At 39.4% G+C, this 14348-nt stretch overlaps 1 protein-coding gene across 10 annotated transcripts; it reads left to right on the forward strand.

Annotated features, from left to right (window-relative positions):
* LOC103705829 (cysteine-rich receptor-like protein kinase 10) lies at positions 1 to 8950 on the forward strand. 10 transcript variants are annotated; one of them, XM_039134388.1, is made up of 11 exons: positions 1 to 1848; positions 1988 to 2380; positions 3832 to 3956; positions 4185 to 4357; positions 5422 to 6546; positions 6834 to 6953; positions 7057 to 7202; positions 7313 to 7523; positions 7681 to 7918; positions 8232 to 8382; positions 8510 to 8950. In XM_039134388.1, exons 5-11 carry the CDS (start codon positions 5934 to 5936, stop codon positions 8828 to 8830), a joined length of 1800 nt encoding a protein of 599 aa, XP_038990316.1. In that variant the 5' UTR covers positions 1 to 1848; positions 1988 to 2380; positions 3832 to 3956; positions 4185 to 4357; positions 5422 to 5933; the 3' UTR covers positions 8831 to 8950. The 10 variants fall into 10 exon arrangements, with proteins under 10 accessions (XP_038990316.1, XP_038990317.1, XP_008787925.2 ...); XM_039134389.1 differs by having other exon boundaries at positions 3842 to 3956; XM_008789703.4 differs by lacking the exon at positions 3832 to 3956 and having other exon boundaries at positions 1988 to 2196; positions 2275 to 2380.
* The last annotated feature ends 5398 nt before the right edge of the window (positions 8951 to 14348 follow it).

Raw genomic sequence — 14348 nt, forward strand, 5'->3', positions numbered from 1 at the left:
GTTGCTGCTGTCGTGGGCCTGTTTTGGACAGAGGGCAGAAGAAAAAAAAAAAGCAAGTTTTGGCATCATGACGGAGACTTTAGGATGGTGGCAGCTGGCAGCTATTTGACATTTTGATTTTCTTATTGGGCTACGGATTGTTTGGACGGATTTTCGTTTTGCGCGGCGAAGACACCCAAGGAACTCTTTCTTTTCCTTCTTCTCTGATCCATATCAGGAGGAGGCGGCGGAGAGGGAGCAAGAGGACCGCTCCTCGTCGTCGAGGACTTGGATGTCGTCGGACTACCGCTCATCCGAGTCCCCAAACGATCCAGAACGGCTGGGATGGGCTCCCATAAGAATGTCTCCTTGGCCTCTAAAGCTCTGACCTTTCCCTTTGTTTCTGTCTCTTTGTGCCAAATTTCTGACCTTTTCTGGAGGGCGTTGCTGTTCTTGTGCTCTGCTCCCTCCTTACGTCATAAATTTTGTTTCTTTGGTAGATGACAGTGTTGACGCCTTCCAAATCTCTTGTTTTCAAATGCAAAGGTGGTTTTTTTTTTTTTTTTTTTGCCTAAAATCCTCTCTCTCGTTTTAAATGAGGAGGAGGTTAGGGTTTCCTCCTTATCTCCCGTTCCTTTCGGAAGGGAGTGAATCGATCAGTTGGGCTTTCTTTTTATATTGGAATCTAAATGGGGGATCCCAAGAAGAAGGGGGCGGGGCTCTCGCAATTGGAGCTCTTCTTGTTCTTTAGGTTTATTTAAGAAGAGAGCACCACCTCCTTCTTCTGATCTTTGGTTAATAGCTTTAGATTCCATTACTTCTTGCACTTGGAGATTTTCTTTTCTTTTCGGTCCTCTCTCTCTCTCTCTCTCTCTCTCTCTCTCTCTCATATTGGAATCAAAGTCGGGGATTCCTTTTTGGGTTTAATCCAGAGAGTTGTTATCGTCAGCCCTATCCAAAGATCCAGTTTTCATCTTTCATTTGCTATTACCATCTTAAAGAAGTCCTCTGCGTTGGGAATTATTATAAACCTCTTGCAGCACCGATCAAAAGGAGTCTCCACTTTACTCTTCTTGCTTTTATTGCTAGTTTGAACATCTTTGTTTTATTTCTACTTGTTGCGTTTGATCTCATTGATGTGCAATGTGTGTGGTCCCTCACTTTCTCATGTTCATTTCGAATCATTTAGAGCATCCTTGACAAGGAGTTCTTCACGGAATATGGTGAGGCTATTATAGTCTACTTGGTAAATCGGAAGGTATTACAAATATTTTGACAGGTTATTATTATCTTTGGAATTTCTTTATCCGCTGATACTTGCAACTTAGATAGTCTATGCCAGGTTATTCTGTAAAATGACTTCCCTGTAAGTTTGATTGGAAAGGGTGATTTACTTTTCTTTTTTCTATTTCAGAAATAATGCTATTATTTTTGAAATGGAATACTCCCTGTCCCCGTTCATTGGCTTCTCGAAAACATTGTGCATCTGTTAGACCTGTTGTTCCCTGAAAAACACTAGCACTCGGGATGTGCTATACAAACGGAAGCAAACCTTGTGCTTGAGAAGTTATGTATGTTGGCATTTCTATGTTCATCTTGGCTGCATATTCATGCAGGATAGATTTGCAAAGCACTATATCTTAGAAATGCAACTAAGATAGAGTGTTTTACAAATCTATCCGGCATGAGTATGCAACCAAGATGATATAGAAATGCCAACATACAAAACTTCTCAAGCACAAGGTTTGCTGCCAGTTTTTATCTCTTCTGTTACTTTTGATGGAAGATCTTATACTGCTGTTGTTGGCAAGGAAAAAAAAAAGGAGGCAGAACAACTGGGAGCTCGTACTGTTATTGAGTCATTTTTAGGTTTGCTTCCTTGTGCTTAGTTGATACAGGCCCTTCTTTTTGCTAAACAATATAGACTTTTTAATCTGGAGGGTCAATTATGCAATCATAAGTCATGATATTTGAAGAGTCTCATCGATGCTTCATGCTTATGTTTCAGGAAACTCAGATACAAGGACTCTAATGATTGAAATTATAAACTCCGATCTCAGATGCTCAGATTATATGATGTGATCTGTAAAGGCAGTGACTTTAGAAAGGAACAGCACATAGAGAAGAAGCCCTGTAATAAGATGCAACCTGGCCTGACATATGATAAGTCACCTAACCCCGTAGTTTCTGAGACAGTTCGACAAATTGGCTCAACAAGTAATATTTCTAGTTCCCTTTTGGCTGATTCTAAGCTGGCACACTGCATTCAAGATTGAGATTCTAGTGGATGTGCAGATACACTTTTAAATTATTCGCAAGCTATGGTTCCTACAGGCAGCAAAGAGAGACTGAGAAATAAGAAAGGAAAATCTCAATTGAAGAAAACTTGAACTGACAACCAGTAAGCTATCTACTTCTCGTCTTGCAAATCTGTCTTGTTTGTATCACGTATTTGCAACTTATGCTGTACGTATCACATAATTGCAACTTGTTTTTGATCTAACAGAAGTTACTTGAAATGTTTGATAATGTTTGAGGGGGGAATGTTTAGTCTACTAGAGCAATCTGTTATTGTAAAGTTTCTTTTTTTTATGATAAATAAACGAATAATTTATTTCTGCCAAATAATTGGTAGAACCTTCCAAATAGAATGCAACTCTTACAATTCATATTCTTTGAGATAAATGAAGAGTGCAACAGGGAAAACATCAAGCTGATCTAAGCTTGCAAGATTGTGCTTTTTTATTTGAAAATTAGTAGAGCTTGCATGATTGTGCTTTTTATTTGAAAATTAGTAGAGCTTGCATGATTGTGCTTTTTATTTGAAAATTAGTAGAGCTTGCATGATTGTGCTTTTTATTTGAAAATTAGTGTGTGTATATATTATATATATTATAAACACATCCATACATTGGGAAGCCTTGTGAAGTTTCCACATTTGGTTGTCCTCTCAACTCGTGACTTTAAGAAGATGAGTGAGGCAAGATAAGCTCAAACCTAGCTGGATGGATGTGATCGTGGACTACCACTGAGACGACAAACTCCCGCATGAGCGGCAAGAACCACAGCGGCTAAAGAGTCAAGCCACACGAAATGTCCTAACAAGGAAGTGGCCTGTTCTCTCCTAAAGGTAGTGCCAATGTCGATTCTCTCTCCAAACTCTATCGAGGTCCACATACATCTTTAAAAAGATCCACATGCTTCTCTGGCTAGTAATTGGCCAAAATGAAATGCTTGCGCATATCCAAAGGTCCATTTGACCTTGCTAGTTTAGCTTAAGGTCATAAAAGTGCTATTTTTTTGAAATATCCGTGTTTTGGTTGAAACAATTCTATCATTCGAGGCAGTTTAGCTTGAACATTTCGATTCATATAGGCATTGTATCATGACCCTTCTATTTAAAAGGGAAGGCTATAGTTTCTTATTGATGCCTGAGATGCTGCTGGCTGTTAAAAATGCTCACAATTGGAACTCAGTACCATGTCTATACGCTGACTTGTTTAGATATGGTTATAATTTTCCAAACTTACCTGGCATAATTTTTGATATGTGCCAATACTATAGAAGAGAATTTCCCCATGATCCTTTTTCTGCCAGCTTTGGATTTATGGACGTAGAAGAGTGAAAACACATTTGCATGGTAGCCACTCATGCTCGCTGCAGGCATAAAAGGCTGCCTGTTCTTGCTCCAATGAGTTGTGATGATATGGTTCAAATGAGATGTAATTTTAAGAGGTGGAAAGCTGCATGTTTTTGCTCAGGCTATATAAAAGCTTCCGTGATGCGTTAAAAAGTATAAACACATTTCACCTCAAAAAACACAAATGTATGTGGTTTTAATGTGCCTCATAGAATTCCATAGATGGAGCCTGCGGAACCTCATGGATATCTAAAGCACGCTTGCTGATGGGGGCAACGGTCCACTGAAGCTGCCATGCTCTTTTGTTGGAACACCTGATCTGGAATGCCTACTTAAGGTTTGTTAAACGGCTGCTAATTAATCGGCTTCAGATAAATGGCATCAAATTTTTTAAGCTTTAGAGGTGTTTACTGGTGAATTCGATGATTCCAAGTTCTGTATTACCTTTTGCTCTGAGAATTCCCACAGTTTTTTATCTTGCTCTGAGAATTCGATGATCCTGTTATCCCTGATGATTCTGGTGAACGTTGGCAATGACCGAGTGCCTCCGCATGGTCTCAAACAGGGATGCAGCAAAGGAAGAGATGGTCCGCAGTAGGAGCATTCTGATTTCTTTTCTTTGGCTTGTCTTCCATCAGCACCTTGTTATTCTAATTACTTCAGCATTTTCTGGAGCTGAACATTTCGGCAAGCTATTCATGTGAAAATGGAAGACAGATCTGCAGTTGTTCACACTAGGTGCCCGTTCAACTCAACCCATGTTTTAAGTAGGTTGGGCCGATATTTATGTCACAAAATTTGACCCCACTTTTGAGTTGGGCTGATCTTGGCACATGGTTTGTTAGCCGGCGAGTTGGCGCAATCCAGCCTATATTTTATAGTATGCATATAAATATATATTCCAGAATAAATTACAAAAAAAATCTTAGAGTTTATATTTATAACATTTACATCTAATAATCTGTAAAATCTACACTTACGTCTAGTTAAACTAATGGTATTAATAAAACTATTTACCTCATATGAAAAGTTGAAGTCACTCTTGAGTGGAAAGGAGGATGCATGCTATTTCTTATATCCTCGAGCAGCTGTTATATCAGTTAATATTATTTTGATCCTTTTTCAAATTTTTTCTATTATGGTATTTGGGTCCCATTAAAAGTTAATAATTTAACTAATGTTCTGTTAAGTTATTGATTTTTTAAACTATTAGATGCAAATGTAATTTATTTCTAATTTCAAAAAGCTTTTTATAATTTACTTTATATTCTATATAGCATATGAGGTAATACCCAATCATATGATACACATAAATTATCCGAACAATTCTGATGTTATACAGTAATGATTGAAGAGATGTATGGAAAGATTCCCTATAAATCTTTCATTGGCAAGTCATAAATCATAAAGAAATGAATTATATATTTTTGTTTTTGTTAATATATAATCATATCTTGCAAATATTTGTTTTAGTAAAGCTCATATTATATCTTCACCTGTTTGACAAATGAAACTTCATGCCCTTTTGATTGGAATTTACGAGTGCTCACCTCACTTGTTTGACCACCAGTAAAACTCCTACTCAGAGAAATCTACTTCACAAGTCTAACTTTGAGAGAATCTTATTATTTCTAGATCAAATTATTCTAGTCTCTTTTCACCTGAAACAAGTGTACCTAAGTGAAACAAGTGAGGGAGTTTAAGTTGTTCCTGAAATCATCAAAGATCCCACTTCGCTTCTAGGAAATTTTCTCACCTCATTTTTTAATCTTTTCCATCCTTGCATGTTGATCGCGTGCCAGAAAAAATTTGCTTCGTTTCGGCAGCTTCCTTACCGCGGTTGTGGTCCTAGCGTTCCGCATGAAATAAGACTTTGGGGCCTCACTGGGAGTCTCATGCTACAACACTATCAACAGCAAACATCTTCATCAACCTATCAAAACTAGACACACTTTACTTGAGGCTAGCCCACCAGAGAAGAACAGTTTCTAGAAGTGAGTTGGTGATCCATTTATTTCCGCCAACTTTATAGCAGATCCGTTTCTCGGCGGCTTATGCGTCTCGTGCTCCTCCTTACCCCTGGCTGTTTTCCTTCGACCTCTTGGTCAAAAGGAGTCACCGACCCCTCACTTTCCTCTCCCGTCTCTCCTCTGTTACACATTTATTAGTTCACATTGCCACCCAGGAGACAGAAGGTTGGAGGAAAAAAAACAAAGAAGGAGAGAGAGAGAGAGGGAGAGAATCCTATCAACAACTATCATCTTCTATTTCCTCTTAGCCCCCACTCTTTTTGTCCACCAACTATACCAGAGGAATGAATCAAACCAGCAGGTGGATGCTTATCTTGTGCAACCAAAGAGAGGCCTTCAGTTTCCTCCTCTTCCTTGCTACTTCTCATGTTCTCTTCCATTCTTCGTTTGGTGCTACTAAGAGTACTCCCACCTTCAAACCCATCAAACTTGATTGCTCAGATGATTCGTTCATCCAAGATGACACAACTCGGACTAGTCTTGAGGCCCTCTTCTCCTCCCTGAGATCCAAGGCTTTGCGTTCCAATTCCGGCAGCGGGGCAATTGGAAGCGGTCCTGGCGCCATCTATGGCTCCTTCCTCTGCCAAAGTGATCTCTCTTATGAAGACTGCCGGACTTGCATCCATATGGCAGCAGCCAATCTCCTTCAGAGTTGCTCCTCCTCCTCCTCCTCCGCCTCCTCACGCCGTGGTGCTATATGGATAAACTGCTGCCAATTACACTACTCGGATCGCAATATCCACGGAGTCGCGGGTATTAATGGATTCAACTTAGCCAGCCTCCATGAGGAAACCAATTCAATGAAACCAATAGAGCAGGTGTCGAAACCCACGAAAGCAGTCAATTATCTGCGTCGCCTCATGGACGCGCCGCAACCAACAGCTGCTAGTGATGGAGGTTGTTCTCTAACTTTCTTAGAATTTTGTTTCAGATTCACTTCCTCTTTTTGAGTTATATACTCGAATCAGTGGATATCTCAAAAATATTCTTCGCACTAATATCTACTCTGCAATTCAATTTTAAAAGTATTCTTCTAGGAGTATATGCAAGATGATGTGGATTGCCAAAGTTGAAAAATCGAATTGTATTTTGATTCTGACTTTGGAAATCATACTCACTTTGATCGAGTCATGATTTTTCTTCTTTTTGGGTGAAGAGTCATGTTAAGTATTTGATCTGAACAGCAGGGGATGGAAAGAAATCAAGTTCTGGTGCAATGCCTATCATGATTTCAATTCTGGCAGTGGTTCTTGCTGGCACTTCTCTCTACTGCATCTACTGCTGGAGATGGAGGAAACGCAACGGTAGATACCGGTCGATGATTCTATTATCTCAGAAGTATGGTTTTTTAGTCATAAGGCTATCCATCAAAACTCTTGCCTTTATTTTTTATTTTTTTTTCCACAGCCATCAGAAGAGCTCAAATCGAGAATCTCAGACCTCTACCAAGCTCCGACTTGCCTCTGATGGATCTGTCTACAATACAAGCAGCCACCAATAACTTCTCCGAAGAAAATAAACTTGGGGAAGGTGGATTTGGCCCCGTCTACAGAGTAATGACACCTCTAGTTCCTCAGGGATTATTCAGTCCATACTTCTCAGGGACTGACATGTAGTTCATTAAAATTCTCTTCTGACATGTAGTTCATTAAAATTCTCTCAGGGCGTGCTCTGCGGTGGCAACGAGGTTGCGATAAAGAGGCTTTCAGCCAAATCCAGGCAGGGTGCCGTGGAGTTTAGGAATGAGGTGGAGCTGATTGCAAAGCTTCAGCACAGGAATCTTGTGAGGTTGCTGGGCTTCTGCGCCGGGAAAGATGAGAAGCTGCTCATCTATGAATACCTGCCCAACAGAAGCCTTGATTCCTATCTGTTTGGTCAGTAGCAGTTGCTCTCAGTTCAGTTCTACATCAGAACACACCAATATTTGCAACCTAATAGATGAACAATCCTCTGTGAGATCTTGTAGATTTGATTCCTAGATCAGTCTTCTGAGACTTGTATTGATATGTGTGGTTCAATTTTATCCACCAGATCCAAGCAAGAGGTGTCAGCTGGATTGGAAGAAACGCCACCAAATTATAGCAGGAATTGCACGGGGTCTTCTATACCTTCATGAGGACTCGCTGCTCAAAGTCATTCACAGGGATCTCAAAGCCAGTAATGTGTTGCTGGACAATAAAATGAACCCAAAAATATCGGACTTCGGCATGGCAAAGATTTTCGAAGGAGAAGAAAATGAAGTTACCACTGGCAAAGTCGTCGGGACGCTGTAAGTTTTCTATTTCTATTTTTTTGTTCTTCTTCTTTTTTGGTGTGCTGGTTCTAAGAACAAGCTCATCCCTAAAGTTGAATACATAACAAGATCGAATTCTTTGGTGATTTTCTTTTTTACTGCATATTGCCTAGGTTCGCTAAATTTCGTCTGAAGCGTGCAAATAAACTTGCGGATATTTGGAATTTATCCAATTCTGTTGTTAGATCTTCTAAATAAGGGGGAAACCCCTTGGCATGCATATATAGATAGCTTTAAATGCCGTGCCTATGCGCTCATTTTGCTGCCTTTGCTATGATTTGTGAAACAGTGGATACATGGCTCCAGAGTATGCCATCCAGGGTATTTTCTCTGTGAAGTCAGATGTGTTCAGCTTTGGAGTTCTTCTGCTTGAGATTTTGAGTGGGGAAAGGAATGGAGGATCTTATCTCCACCAACACGGCCACACTCTTGTAAAACATGTAAATATCTCTTTGTTACTCCATTGAATTCCTTCCTGTCTCTTTCTTCTCATTTAACATTTCATATATATATATATATATATATATAGTGTTAAAGGGCTAAGTTCTCTGAATTGAATTATGTTAGGCATGGCAACTTTGGACTAGAGACAGATCAACTGAATTCATGGATCCATTGCTTGGGGACTCATATCCAAAGAACGAAGCTTGCCGATGCATCCATGTTGGTTTGCTCTGTGTTCAGGAGAATCCAGAGGACAGGCCCACCATGTCATCAGCTGTTCTCATGTTGAGAAGCGATCAAACGCCATTGTCTCCACCATCAGAGCCTCCATCCTATGCACGATCGAAAACACCGGAACTGCAGATGTCCCCAATTATGTTTTCTACTTCGACTGGAACTCAAACTGTAAATGAAGTCACAATTACTCTTGTCGAACCGCGATAGTGCATCCATGCATGCAGCAAACCTTGTTTGATAAGTTTTTGAGTGTTGGAAGTTGCTTGAGAGTGTGAATGTAATTTTTGTGTTACAAAAGGAAGTAAAAGGCAATGTTTTTCGAAATAAGGATGTACCACTGCAACCTATGTCTTCTTGTTTTTTGGGCAGGTAAGATTTGGAGCGCAACAGGCAGATGTCTTAGCTTGCAGAAGCTTCTAATTAAATCCTTAGTATCTCACTCTAATTCACCTTGAATCCTGGAGAAAGAAGTTGCGAATCCTGTAAAGGACTATTGTAAGATTTAAATGTGGTGATGCCGGCAAATGAGGAAGCTTTGGATCAACTACATGAAACAAAGACAAAGCACCCAGAAGGAAAAGCCCGGGGTAGATTTCGTAGACACAGAAGGCACTCAATGGATTTGTTTCTAATTATCTGCGTTTCAGAGATGGACAAAAAGTGCACCTTTCGATCTTTCCTTTTGTTGCAGGCTTTTATGAGGTCTCCAAACATTTGAACATAGGTCCTTTGTTTTTGCTCTAGGCGTCGCCAATGAGGAGAGGAAGTTAACCATTTCTTAAGACCACTCTTACCAAAGTTGCCTAAGAATTCACAACTTGACCGCAGGTTGAAGCTGATCGTTAGATGTTCTCAAACTTCAATAGATCATTCTTTATCCATGAATATAGTCCTTATAAATGGGATAAGGCTTGTAGAATAAACTAAGTTATAGTAGAAATGCAATTTTTTTTTTTCATAGGCTCAATCAAACATGTTTAACATCCTTGCATAAGTAGATATCTACCAATATCTAAGGCGACTTTGGTAAGTCAAAAAAAAAAAAACCTATTAAGAACAACAGAAGACACCGGTCAAATACAAGTCGGCATGCCACTGATGATCATGTCAAAATTAGCTTTAGCCGGCAAGCAAATCCGATAAGTCGCATTTGGAAAATAACCACCAAAAGCATGGTAAAATATCTTTGAGTTATTGCAATGAGATCAATTAGTCTTCATCTTTATTATATAATTTTTTGGTATATATAAACAAATTCGCCATGTCATGTCGAACCCTCTCATACAAGATTGCTCACTTATTGTAACAACCCAGAATCTAATCTAAAAAGATTAGTCGGAAAGTATTATTTAGATTTCTTGATCATGTATAAGTACCCAGCATCTACCCAGCGAATAATCGATATGGAACTAAATACACGCCTGCATGAATCCTCACATACTTTCTCTGTTTAAGCTCTGACGTCCTCGTCAGGCTAGGGATTCAAATTCAGTCAAATCAATCACAAGCACCACGATCAGCCTGTGGTCAACTTTCATGAACTTGTATTGCAGTATTTCTTAGTCCACATAGGTTATAGGCTGGATCCACTCTGATACCATTTGTAATAATACAAAATCTCACCCAAAAATGCTAATCGAAAGGTATTATTTAGATTACTTGATTCTGTATAGGTACTCAGGATTTACTCAACATATAACTGATGTGGGACTAAACACACACTTATACGTTCTTTACACTTATGCTCGCCTATGTGTCGATGTCATCATCTCACTTATCTATATGAGTGGCAACTCCATGAGATAATGTCCTTTTCAGGATCCTATTCAGTTGTATTTCTGTGCTCCAAAACAAGGTAATACGCCAAGGATGGGTCCCTGCTTTGGTGACTCCAGGAGTTTAATTAATAATCCACCAATCCTGTGAACGATGCCCTCCCCATTTTTTTGCAGAAGTCCTTGGCTTGAGATTTCTTCCATCATGCTGGTCCTTGTCACGGTGGATGTATCCATCCTACCCACTACTCTCTTAGAAAAATCCGGCCATGGTGGCTTAGAGTCGCCTTAATTGACGGCCTTCGGGCGGGCCTAAGCCACGGCGTGCCCTGTCTCCTCCCTCTTGCCTAAGGGAAGAAGAAAAGCTATTCTACGTCCCATCAGCCGCGCCCGTACGGAGATCTAATCATCATCGCTTCCAAGCGAGTAAAACAAAGCTTGTGGCTCCTCATTTCTACGTTTAGGCGCCGTGACGGTTTCTCTTTTCGTTTATACTTCGTTTTGGTTTCCGTCGGCGAACCAGTTTTATGTTTTGTTTTTTTGATTCCAGCAGGTAGAAATGGCGGTGGATTAGGCACTCCAGCCGGTTTTACTCATACCTTCTTCGTCCGTTAAGGCTGCAAATGGGTCGGATCGATCCGTGACCCGACCCGCATAGATCCGACCAAATCCGAATTTTAAGATATGCGGATCCGAGTCGGGTTCTAAAATTGAACTCGAATCATTTTCTGAGTCACGTCTGGGTCTATCGAACAGATCCGATCCGATCCGATCCAAATGGACCCAAAGATAAAGAGAGAGAAGAAAAAAAAAGAAGAAGAAAAAGCCCAAAGGCCTAAGGGGAGTAGGGTTCAAGTGTGGAAGGATAGCAATAAGCATAGGTTCACACTTCACAGAATCAAGAGAACCTCTCCCGTCAGGATTCTCTCTCGATCTATTACACTGTTGATACCTCTGGTTTCTCGGTAGCTGGCTTTCTTTTTTTTTTTCCTTCTATTTTTGGGTTTTTGTTTCTTTTAACTTTTGAAGGGCGAAAGTGAGGGAACACTGTTTTAGCAAAAAAAAAAAAAATAAAGTGAGGGAACACTGAACTGAATATGGGTCATGTGCCAGTTTTCTGCAATGGAATTGGATTTTGAAAGAAGGTATGGGATTTTTTTTGTCCTGGTGAGAGGGGAGCTGGGAGACACCAAGTTCTGTCCAATCAGCCATATAGATAAAAAATAGCGTGGTATGACATTTAGCTTGTAGACCGACTTTGTTAGTCATGGGTCATCTGTTCTGACTCAAGGTCACCCATGACTTGGTGAGTCTTTCGAGTCATGAGTCACCCAGCACCTCATAATTATGATATGACCAAATTAGATTTTTTCAAATTTTTTTCCAAAAGCACAAAAAATGAATCTGATTCGGACCCGAACCCGATCCGACTCAAACCTGGACCCGACCCGACCCGATCTTCAATCGGATCGGATCTGAATCCAAAATTAGGATCCAAAATTAGCAGAGTGATACGTCCTTCCAGATCTTATGTCCGAGCAGGAAGCATCTGGTCTCCACAATTTAATCGACGTCCGTGCGTTTCGAACTCAGAACAACTTGGTTGGAAATAAGATCACGCTCCCATTGAGCTACCACCACAGTGGTTTGCATCATTTTTTTTCAAAAGAGAAAAAAAAAGTAGAGTTAAAAACTAATAATGCAAGCGGAAAAGTAGAAGTCAAGATCATGCACTATTAGATTTAAATATGAAGGCTACTGGGTGAAAATGAACATCACGGATATGTTATGCATCATATGGATTACTTATAAATGAAAAAAAAATGTTTTGTAGACTCTTCATCAAAGCATTAAATAATTTTCTTTTTTTTTAATGAAGAAGGAGGCAAAGCCACCCGACTTTTATTAAAAAAAAGCATTTACAAAAACTATTTATCTTTTTTTAAAAATACATAAAAGAGTAATAGTTTTTTTTTAAAAAAATAGTAGTACCTAAGTAATTAAATCATCCCAAGTTAACCGCATCAATGATACAGAATGGTATTTTGATCTTCTTATACGACGTTTTAGCAAGGGGTTTTTCAGAATAGAAATTTTTTTGCATGCAAGTGTTTTAAACCATGCCGATATGTCTGATGGCTTAAACATCATCGCAGTCTCATTTTCAGTTTGCTGTTGCGTTAAAATTTTATTTTTTACTTTTGTGTATTATAATTTTATTACAAACATTAAAACTATTCCGTTATGATTATTATTCGGTAGACCTCTTCGCATCAGGAAAATATAATATAATTATAGTTGGGTTGAAGGATATTTTGCTACTCTTTTCTTAATGCATTTGTTAAATAAGAATGCAACACCCATACCAGCATAATGGCTTGGTATGTACGCATCCATGCATGTTTCAGTATAATATACCAACAACCCCCCACCCACCCCAAAAAAAACAAAAAAACAAAAAACTGAACGTAAGAAAAGTGATTTTTTTTTTAATTTTAAAACTCTTTTCAGTTAAATGATTGAAATGTATATGAAATGTCAAAAAAGAGAGATGAAATGTCAAAAAAGAGAATATAGCTTTATATCATTGCGTCTGTCAACATGAGTTGACTAAGTGCGTGGGTGCGTCCTTAGAGACGGCCAAGAACGTTATAATAATGCTCATGTTTGCCTTTCTTAAGTTAGCATGGATAAATTAAGAGATCGTGCGTTTTCAGTATTGGACTCTCTCTTGGCCTTATCTTAAGAACGCTATAATAACGCTCATGTTTGCGTTTCTTAAGTTAGCATGGATAAATTATGAGATCGTGCGTTTTCAGTATTGGACTCCCTCTTGGCATTATCGTATGAACGATCAATTTTTTTTTTTTTCTTCTGTGTTGAGTATTTGTATTCCAATTTCCAAGATCAACTGATCAACCACCCAAACTTTCCCAAGAGCCATGACTTAGCCCATCCACATAATGCTCCCAGTGGCCTTGTTGAGAGAGAGAGAGAGGCGAGACCATACTGTAATTATATATGGCCTCTGTCACCTTCAAATTTGTAAGAAGTAGCTAAATGGTTGTACATATACTTAGGAGCTGCTTGAATGCAGTCATAAGTTGTACAAAAGATTTTTTTTTTAATGATTAATAGTTATGAGGTTAAAAAGTGTTTTCTCCATATTAGAAAATTATTCTCAAGTCCCTTAATTTTTTTTTTTAATAACTAAAATCACTTCGTAAGAGATTTTTTTTATTTTTATTTTTTGGTACAACGACAGCTCACCCATGTCGGGCAAGGGAGCAACCAGCTAAGTCAGAAAAAAAAAAAGATAACCCAAAGCGTGAGGCACCATTACATGAACATCCCAAATAAAGCCTCCAGCATGGTGGGCGGCAAATGAAGCCATCCAATCAGCCGCACTGTTCACCTCCCTATAGATATATGTGGCTCCAACCATACTTGGCTAAGAGCCTACGAATGTTGCATAGCAGTGGTCTGAAGCCGGCATCATGACTCTAGCTCTAGATCCACTCAACCACCGTGGCCAAGTTACTTTCAAAAAGGATGCAGTCCGCCTCCAGAACCCGCCCTGCTTTTTAAAGTAAGGAGAGGCTCAAAGGATGCCTAGCTACCTTTAAGCACCCAATCTGACTGAGAAGATGGTTCTGCATGGCAGATGCTTCCAAAGGAGAAATCTATTATCCGGAAAATTGAGAGATTGCAAGACTCGGCAGGCTCTCTAAACACGTTGGAATTTTTTTCCTTTTTTTTGTTCCCCTTCTTTCCGTCGCTTTGAAGCTCAGAAGTTCCAGTCAAATATAAAACTACCTAAAGAAGTATCAGAATGTGTCGTTTACCCGACTTATCATCCTCAAGGCTGTGTTTTGATCTGGAGTCAAGAAAGAAGGCTTGGCAGTCATTCCGATCAACAGTGCTTATTCTTAGAACAATTATTCCAGGAA

Source organism: Phoenix dactylifera, chromosome 15 (genome assembly GCF_009389715.1).
Source record: "Phoenix dactylifera cultivar Barhee BC4 chromosome 15, palm_55x_up_171113_PBpolish2nd_filt_p, whole genome shotgun sequence".
NCBI classification, from domain to species: domain Eukaryota; kingdom Viridiplantae; phylum Streptophyta; class Magnoliopsida; order Arecales; family Arecaceae; genus Phoenix; species Phoenix dactylifera.